The sequence below is a fragment of the Eupeodes corollae genome, chromosome 1 (genome assembly GCF_945859685.1).
Source record: "Eupeodes corollae chromosome 1, idEupCoro1.1, whole genome shotgun sequence".
Lineage (NCBI taxonomy): Eukaryota > Metazoa > Arthropoda > Insecta > Diptera > Syrphidae > Eupeodes > Eupeodes corollae.
In genome coordinates, this window is record NC_079147.1 from 123,362,097 (window position 1) to 123,372,137 (window position 10,041).

The 10,041-nt window shown below is 32.4% G+C and overlaps 1 protein-coding gene across 5 annotated transcripts in view; it reads left to right on the forward strand.

Moving 5' to 3' along the window:
* Positions 1–3,963, forward strand: part of LOC129939180 (E3 ubiquitin-protein ligase TRIP12) — a 107,938-nt gene extending 103,975 nt beyond the window's left edge. For all 5 annotated transcript variants that reach the window (XM_056047086.1, XM_056047087.1, XM_056047088.1 and 2 more), the window contains 3 exons: positions 13–201; positions 259–460; positions 3,318–3,963. In XM_056047086.1, coding sequence (XP_055903061.1) covers positions 13–201; positions 259–460; positions 3,318–3,769 — 843 coding nt within the window. In that variant the 3' untranslated portion in view covers positions 3,770–3,963. The remainder of the gene's footprint in view (positions 1–12; positions 202–258; positions 461–3,317) is intronic.
* The last annotated feature ends 6,078 nt before the right edge of the window (positions 3,964–10,041 follow it).

A 10,041-nucleotide genomic window follows, 5' to 3' on the forward strand; every position in this document is an offset into this window, starting at 1 on the left:
AATACATTATAGCTTGATTTGCCATTTTCAACACCATTTTATCGGTGGCTCTTAAATGAAGAACATTCGATTGGTCTCGTAGATTTAGAACATGTCGCACCTGAAGTTCAGAAAACGTTGGTACGATTAAAACATATTGTACAAAATCGTGAATGGATTAAACAAGATACAAATTTAGATTCCTTGCAAAAAAAAGAAAAGGTTTGTGTAGTGATCGATAAACTGAAAATTGTCTTGACTTTTTATAAAATTTTGCAGATCGAACTGTTGAGTCTAGACGGGTGCGTTATATCGGACTTAGGACTCGATTTTGTATTGCCTGGTCATCCCAACATCGAATTGAGACGCGGAGGAAGAGATATACCTGTAACAATTCATAATTTACATCAATATATCTCTCTAGTCTCCCACTGGTTTCTTTTTGAAGGCGTTCAAAAACAATTCGACGCTTTTCGGGAAGGTAAATTTTGTATTACCTTTATTACGCTTAAATTTAAATTACTTGGCGCAACAGTGCAAAACTAACTTAAAACTAGAACAAGTATTTGTATTAATTTTTAATTTTTTTAAGCCTCAAGCGCGCACTTTCAAAATACTCGCCGTTCGGATAGAACGCCCGAAAATTAAATTTTTGGTAGAAGGCGTAGCTCTTGCAAAGTGACATCGAACGAGTTTTATCACGAAATTGTCATTTCTGTTGTTTCGAGCCCCGTTGTATAGGACCTCGTTGGAATAGTAATGAACGTAAGAACATTCGGTTGTTCGATGTTAGTCAGTAAGGCGTCGTCAACACTGCCGCTCGAACATCCGAAACCTCTCCATCTGGGAAGGGGCAACGTTTAACCACACAGTTTAGAGCAGCATTTATATATCTTTCGAAATATAAATACTGATCTAATCAGATATCGGGGTACTTCACTACATTTTTGCTTGTTAATCGCTGCCCGTAAAGATCTACGATTAACATCTTGCGCCAATTCTTGCACATATCCCTCGTGGCCCTAGCCAACGGAGTCCGGAACAGAATTGTCTCCGACTTCTGGACATTTATTTTCAGTTTCCAGTCGTCGCGTCGCAATATCGCTGAATCTTGTCGAAATCACGCTGCAAGAGAATTGTAATAACCTTAGCTTTTTGGGCCGTTCTGTACGCAATTAGATCGTTGTTGCACATGATTGCATTTGTAAGACTACCTATCAGATCGCTGTAGTAAATGCTGGACAGAATCGGCGAATTCATCGCTCTCTATTGAAGACCATTTTTAATTAATGATGTTGGTAGAAGTTACAGTGCCACTTAGAGCTCCATCGATGATCTTCCCTCTCACTTCTCTTCTCGAAAACTTTTTCGGAAGACGATGAACACTGCTGTGGTCCCAATACACTGGATAATATGAATTATTTAGTACATTATTGATGAGTGTGGTTTGAATGTCAATTGCCTTAATCGGTAAATGTCTCAGTACAACGTTTAATACACCATCGACACCTGCTGACTTTTTGATTTTATTGAGTTAAAGATGAGCTAAAGCTCGATCCTCGTCATTAAACCGTATGAAACCGCAGTTCTCAGATCGCCACTGTGTCATTTCGAAGGTAAAAGTGATGAAGTAACGCTATGTTTTACAGGTCGTGTTTGGGGCGAATGCTAACATTCATCTTCAATTATGTATCCATCATAAAAAATGGCCTAAGTACGCCTCTGTTTTCTTCAGTTTTTTGGAGTTTTAGACACGGAAGGTCATTATGACCCTTTTTGCTGAATATCTTGTTGATTTTAGGATACATACTCTGGTCACCAGAATTAACTGTTACATAATAGATAACCTGTAGTTCTCTTTAATCAAAAAATTGATTTTGTATTGGGTCAATTTCTGTATTTGTCAGGTTTCTGTTGTTTGATTTGGCTATGTCAATCGAACAAAGCTCAACAAAGCAAAGATCCAGAAAGGAGCCACTTCTTGGATACGATAGCTTTTCAGTAGCAAACAGATCGACGCCATATTCAACGCTGTAAAGATTCATCAAAATTAATAGATGATTACCTCTGTTAGTTGGACCTCAGGGCAACGCCTATAGGTAGCCAATAAGTTGATGCCAGTTCAATTAGTATAGTTGTGGTTTGTTGTATCGGGCTCTCTTTCAATTTTCGATAGAACTTTCTTTGGTCGGTTAAGAATGAGCGATTGTGTTGTTCTCTAACTCGACCTGGCCAATGTCTTACTAAACGCTGCCAGTTGTTGTCTTTATCCCTTATTTCGGTTAACTGACTTCCAGTAAGTTCCCTATGTGAGAGAGGCTTTATAATATTGTTGACAATGTATTTAAGCCTATTTGAAGGTGCTCTATTGGCGTACTCTGTGAGCTGACGTATTTCTTTTCGTAATCGTTCCATTTTCTTATGCAGCCGCTTATCCCAAGTTGGTAGAGTATGTGGGTTGGTTGCTGCTCTTCTAAGGTTTACTTGACGCGCCGATATTTTCAACCCAAGTGTCCTTACTATCATAGCGGATACATACGATTGTTAATTTGGTTTAAGTCTGTAAGGGTTTCAGAGCAATCAGGTAAGATTTGTTGGTTTAAAATTGAGATTATTTGAGTAACTTTTGGGGTTATTCTTAATTTAGGTAGAACTTCTCTGCGCCTAAAGCTTGTATTTCCAAACTCTTCTTGTGCTGATCTAAAGTTGAATAAAAGACTTTGAAGCAAATTATGTTAATTTTGGGTTTCTGCATTTATATTTATGGCAGTTAGTCTTTCCATTATTATTATCATTTTATTATTATTATTATTATTATTATTATTATTATTATTATTATTATTATTATTATTATTATTATTATCATTATTATTATTATTATTATTATTATTATTATTATTATTAGTATTCTTTTTTTTATTATTATTATTATTATTATTATTATTACTATTATAATTGTTATTATTATTTTTATTATTATTATTATTATTATTATTATTATTATTATTATTATTATTATTATTATTATTATTATTATAATCATTGTTATTATTATTATTATTATTATTATTATTATTATTATTATTATTATTATTATTATTATTATTATTATTATTATTACTATTATTATTATTATTATCATTATTATTATTATTATTTTTATTCTTATTATTATTAGTATTACTATTATTATTATATACTCCTTACACTGTCTTATGTAGTTTATTACAATTTTACCATATTGCACTTAATATTTTAAAATACTTGAAAATAATTTTTTTTAGTGTCACTATTGGTTATTTTTTTGATAACATAAAACTTATTTCATCTAATTCCAGGATTTGATATGGTCTTTCCTAGTCATCGTTTAAAAATATTTTATCCTGAAGAACTGGAAAATGTATTTTGCGGATCAGGCAAAGCAAAGCTATGGGACGTTAAAATGTTGCAGGAATGTTGTCGAACTGACCATGGTTTTACTCAAGACTCTCAAGCAATTAAATTTTTGTTTGAGATATTAGCATCTTACAGCGAAGATGAACAGCGAATGTTCTTGCAATTTGTTACTGGAAGTCCAAGGTTGCCGACTGGTGGATTTAAATCACTAACCCCACCGCTTACAATTGTTCGAAAAACCCTGGATCCTGGTCAAAATCCAAATGATTATCTTCCTTCTGTGATGACTTGTGTTAACTATCTTAAATTACCTGAATATTCGAATAGCGAGGTTATGAGGACTAAGCTAAAAGTTGCATCTACTGAGGGAAGGATGTCTTTTCATTTGTCTTAAATAAAAACAATCCAAACGCCAAAACACAAACTATTAAAGAATTAAAATTTGAAATTATGCTTGTGAAAATATATATACTTCATAACATACACCATTAATTAAAAAAGTGCGTTTCCTTTTGACTAAAATATTTTTATTTGAATAAATTAGAAGCTAGAACTTCTGTTATTCAAAAATAAATGTAAATCAGACAACTCTTGACTTTATTTAATTGTCTGTCTAATTTCTATAAATTTTCATCAAGATAATTTTTGTGTGGCTGTTTATTATACATTGAACAAAGAAGACACTTAGTCGCGATTATACATTATAATAATGATTGGTGACATGCAATTTATAGCGAATCACCAACCTCAAATAATAATCCCTACCTATCATTGTTATCGGTCCGATTTCTCAAATTTAAAATGTTGACATTTCTAAAAGTTTCAAGGTCCGGTAGAGATATCGACTTCAAATAAATACTGTTATACAGATTTAAATCTTACATTAGTTGCACACAGGAATAGTTGAGAGTTGCAAGTCGCTTTGCTAGGTCCTACATCCCTACGAGCTGTTGTGCCACCTTATTGATGATTAATACGAAAGATGCAGAAAGGAAAAATTGAGAAGTGGTTTTTCTACTATAACTCACTTGACACCGACCGACGACGACGAACGCTTCGAATTAATGTTTTTTTTGTATGCCTGTTTGCAAGTTGTAAACAAAGTGTGACTACCCTCTAGCTCTAAAGTTAGGAAGGTGTACTGCTCCTACTAAAAGATCATTTGTCTTTTGTGTGTGTAGTGTATAATGTTCTCCTTTTCCTGTGTAAATGTCACTCGATAGTGCTATAATTGAGTGACATCATTGAGTATTTATACATAGAGTAATCTAGATAATTGCAATCTTTCCTCACAAGATGTCACTTGCATGTCCATAACAAAAAATATTGGATTGCACTCAAAATGAACAAAAAACGCTCAAGTAAAAAAGAAAAAAGGTTTGAGAGACTTTACGATACTCAAGTTTGGTTTGCCGCCTCCTTGCCCTGTCTTTATCATAAGGAAGAAAAAGAAGTAGTTTGCGCAGATACACAATAATATTGAAATTCACATTTGAATTATTAAACTTCTTTATTTTCAATTCTACGGAAAAAAGTATGTTAGCATAAAAAGTAGATAATTTAATTTTCTACCGAAAAAATGAAAAATAAAATCGTAAATCTAACGGATGTGAAGATATCGAAGAAGCCCTTTTCCACCCCTTTATTCAGATGGCGGCCAAATGAGGGGGCTTTCAACCCCGAAAATCAAAAAAAAAAATTTATACTCACACTAAACCCCCCTAACACATCAAAAAAAAAATCGTGTCCTCACTAAAATGCAAGGTTCGGCCAAAATTTTATAACATTTCAATGGACTATCATACCTAGTTTTGAATTCAAATATGTATTGAAGGTATTTGACAAAACCATAAAAAAGGTACTTAAAAGAAGGAAAATTTAGACTTATCTATTAAAATAAGAATTTCTGATCTAATTTTATGATATATATTTACATAGTAATAAAACTAATACATTGTCAAAAAAAACATAATTTGAAGCAGTGTTCACAATATAGGTTAATTTCGCCCTTTTACAAATAAAATTAATCCATTCGTTTATAAAATTGGCACTTTTCCTAAGCAATTAATAATTTATAAATATGAGTATATAATAATTAATAATTATATTTAAAAAAAACATCAAATAATATTGATTAACGATAAAAAACAGAAAATTATTTTGATTTGCTTGTTTGCAAAAGCATGAATTTAATTAAGACACAATTATAGTCTTACAGCATAATTAATTAATTTGAAGTTAAAAAAAAAAACAAGAACTATAACTGTTTCTATATGAAAAAGAAAACACTTACAATTCGTTAAATGTATAAGTAGGTACTTAAATTACTTATTTCAATAAATTTATAAATACTTTTTTAATCTGGATGCTTTTTCAGGATATTTTTTGCTTTTTCCAAGTTGTTTATTTTTTAATTTTAAGTTTTTTTTCTTTTATTAGTTCGAGTATTTGCTGTCAGAACTTTGGTTTTAATACGCAAATCTTTAAGTGCGTTATTAAAATTTTTTATCGATGTTTTTAATCGATAAATTTTAATATTCTATCCTTGTGGTCGCTGCAGAATTCAAATAATGTTTTGTTTTTAGAAATAGTATCTATCATTAAAACACTTATGTTCCTTTTTCGAAAAATTGAAATTATATAGTTTAAATCGTTCTCAAAATTATCTGCAGGTGTTGTTAAACTATAATTTTTGCAGCATCTTAAGTATATTAATGTAACAGTTTTTTCTCGTAATTTTCCTGTTCTTTAAAATAATGACTACAAGTAGAACACTTATTGTTCGACGACAGTTTCATAGCTAACCAACCAGCTACTTAGGCATTATTGCAATTTTGCAAATCAGGTTGCTTTACTATGCTGTTTATATGTCCTTTAATCCATTTTCTTCATCCAGCAAAATCTGGTTTTCTAAAGTTTTAAAGCTAATATCTTCTTCTAGATATCAAAATTTTGTTGTAGATTTCTTGTTAACGGATGAAGACGAAGAATGTTCTAGTAAATTAATTGAATTATAACATTCATAACCACTTAAAGAAGATGATTTCAAGTTTTAAAAACATATCCATTTCAGGCTTCGACATACCCGTGCGGACGAAGGATTCTTTTCATATGAACCGCGATTTTGTATTTTCCAACGGATCTTGGTTTAAATGCGAAATAATTAAATAATTTTGCTCTGAATCCAGTGAAATGTTATCCCACAGATCTAGTATACCATTAATTGTTTGTTGAAGTCCTACAAAACAAATGGGACTTTCATTCTTCCTTCCGAAGTCCAAGAAGCAATATTTTTGGAAAAATCCTTCAGATCTTTTAAAATTTCCGGTTAGTCTTTAGCAATGGCATTTTTATCAGGATTTGATGAGTATTTGCTTAAACTGTTTAAGTTGTCAAATAATTTATTTACAGAAGATATGAAGTTAACAGTGGCCAGACCTATAGGTTTTTCTGCCTCTGTAAAAAAATCATTTGCAATAGTTGCAAAAATTCCCATTGCTACTCTATTACTAAAAACCTGAGTAGCTAGTTTAACTGAAAGCTTTTCGAAAGAGTTTGGCTTGAGGTGCTGTCTTGAAAGTTTGTTAAATATATGGATAGGATAGTGCCACCATCGGAATCAAAAAATTTTTCCAAAATTTTCCAAGACATTCTTTCGGGAAATTAAATATCTGCTTTAAGCAATGTATTTCTAAAACTTTTAATTAGGTGTGGGATATCATGCAGAAGAAAAGTCTTATTACCATCTACCTCATAAAAAGGATTACCAACTACAGTCCTAAGTAACTTATAAGCATTTCGATTGTTGCTTCCCTGATCTGTTATTACGGCACATAGGTACTTCATATCCTAAAGATGTTACTTTGGAAATGCAATTTTGGATTATTTTACTCAAATCTAAACCAGAAATGTTTCCAATATATATACCAATGGCTTGCTTCAAGTTTGAATTTAAACCATCTGATCTGCCAAGATGACCATGATCAACAAATCCATAGATAACGTCTTCTGAAGTGTTATATTCTAATTCAGGTTTAATGGCCATTTCATCTAGTAGTAAGATACACTTTTGGTCCAACTTGGAAAGAGACCAGCATTTTGAATTAAAGACATTAAGAACACTATCTACTATTCCAGGCGAAAATTCGATATTCGTGTGAAATCTTTGAATGGTGGATACAGCAGGTAAAGTAAATCCGATTTCAAGCAAGTACTTATACAGAACGGGCAATTTGTAAAAAAATTTCAGAAATAAATCCCGCTCTTCATTACCCCATTTTGAGTTGGGTTTATGAAGTAACTGACAAGAAATAACTGTTCCAATAAGAACATGGAATGGAACTCATTTTATGTATCGGGTTAATTAATTTCTCAATTAAATAAGAAGGTAGGTACCTACATAAATATTTCCTGGAAACACTACCAAAACTGCATAAGTATGTCTGAACACTTCCAAGGTTATTTATTTGCGTACTGTAGTGACTCAGACCTCAGAGACTAACAACAAAACAACTGAACTCAAAACAAACCAACCAAAATAAATACAGACAAACTTCAATTTGATCGATCCGCTTCCGCATATGCATAATTTTCTAAAAGAGAAAAACATTTACAAAAATCCAAACTAAAATTAAAACAAAATGAGTAAATGAACAAAATAAGTAAAGAACTTAACTCAAGAAAGACAGACCAAAATGAAAACAAACAAATCAACTCCACAAAACAAAATTCTCAATCCGCTTCCGCATCCCCTAGCAAGTTAGCACCTACTGGCTTTGGCGCTTTGCATACACATATCTACAAAGGCTCTTCGTTCATGCTCACTGCTCGCGGCTCAAAGCATATTCATCGGGAATTTTTGTCTGGTTATAAAACAAAATGAAAATAAAGCTTGCAAAATACTCAAGTACACAATTTGACACAACGGGACATAACGCAGTCCAACAATAAGTTGGACTCTCTCCTTTCCTCTTTTTTTTAGTTTGTATTTTGTGGTTTATTGCCATTGTGCACTCAAGAATATTTTTGCTCAAGAAATTAAAACTGAGACGATTGCAACACTCCATACGAGGTAAGTTTAAAACTTACTTTTTAAAAAGATGATTCCTCTGTGTATAAATACACAATGGTGACATTCAACACTCCATTATAGGATGTATCAGGGGTGGAAAAGTGCAACTTTGTTGCCGCATCATATGGCAACATATTCATGCTGCATACAGGGTATTCATGTTAGTTTTTGAAGAACATTATATGAGTGAAAAACCTGGAGCTTTTCACCCACAAGTATGTTATTGATAATGCGTGGGCGAACTATGGTTGTAGGCTTAGGATGAAACAAAGGCTGGAAATGTGGGAGTATGTGTCTGGGTGTTCATCTGAGGTTCTGAAAGAAAAATCGTCGGTAGGAGGTTTCTTTTTTAACAAGTTCGAGCAGCAGAAACCCTAATAGCATATACATATATGTAAATATATATCTATACCCACCTATAAAACAGACTAAGTGTATCGGTCATCGGTCGGAATTCATATAGAAGATTTAAAATTTTGTTTGAAAATAAGTTAATTGCACGAATACAGTGAGGTTTATATGAATAAAGAAGAATTTATTTAAATTTTAAAGAAATTAGGACATAACGTCCCATTATATGAGTTCCACCATATCTTAGTACATACGAGTATATAATCATATACATATATATATATATATACCACCGCCTTCCCTAGAAGGAATATTCCTGTCATAATAAACTTACCATAAATTGGCAGTTCGGTAAAAACTGTTTTTTTAGGAACTAGCTAGGTCGTCAAAATAATTTTTGGCGATCTAAAAAAGGACAAGGGAACAAAGGAATACCTATCCTTATAATGGTTCAGGAAATGATCATTATTTCCGTGAAGGACAAATCAAAGCCAGAAAGCATAGTCAAAGTTCAAACAAGACGTAAACCTAGGAAGGGGAAATATTCACAAAGACGGCCGACGGCGCGACGCACGTCGTCACCAGTAGCAGCAGTTAAAGTTATAAATTAAATATTTCTACTCGATTTTATTTAAAAAAAATCTTTATTAATTTCAAACAAAATCTTATTCTAAGCTTTACAAAATCTTTTTGACTTGTTCTTTATTTACTCTTATAAATGGTGTTGTCGGAGTAGCACTTTCAATTCAGAATTTCGGATAAGAACAGCGGTGGCGTTCTGGTATGGTTTGGGTTTTTATACTCGTTGAACAAAGAAGTCGTAAGTGACTTTTATTGCTTACGTGAGCTTTTGGTTAATTGATAAACGAAGTTCATTGGTGCCGTCTGGATTATGTTTATAGTATGTTGTTTTCGTTTGCGTGTGCAACATGATATGGTTTGTCTGAATCATTTTATTTTTGTTGTGTGGTGAAGGCATCTCCTTAACTGCATGTGCGACATGATATCGTTTGTCTGAATCATTTTATTTTTGTTGTGTGGTGAAGGCATCTCCTTAACTCTCCCTCTTGTTAAATATTGAGCTCCTGATCAATTTACTTTTGATGTGGACGTTCTGCCTTGATGAATCCAAGGTCTGCTAACAGCATTTCGTGTGTGTACACGTTTTTCCGAGTGTTTCTATATTTGATGTATAGATTTGTTATCATGTAGGATAGTATGATTAGTCCGATGAGGATCAGCGT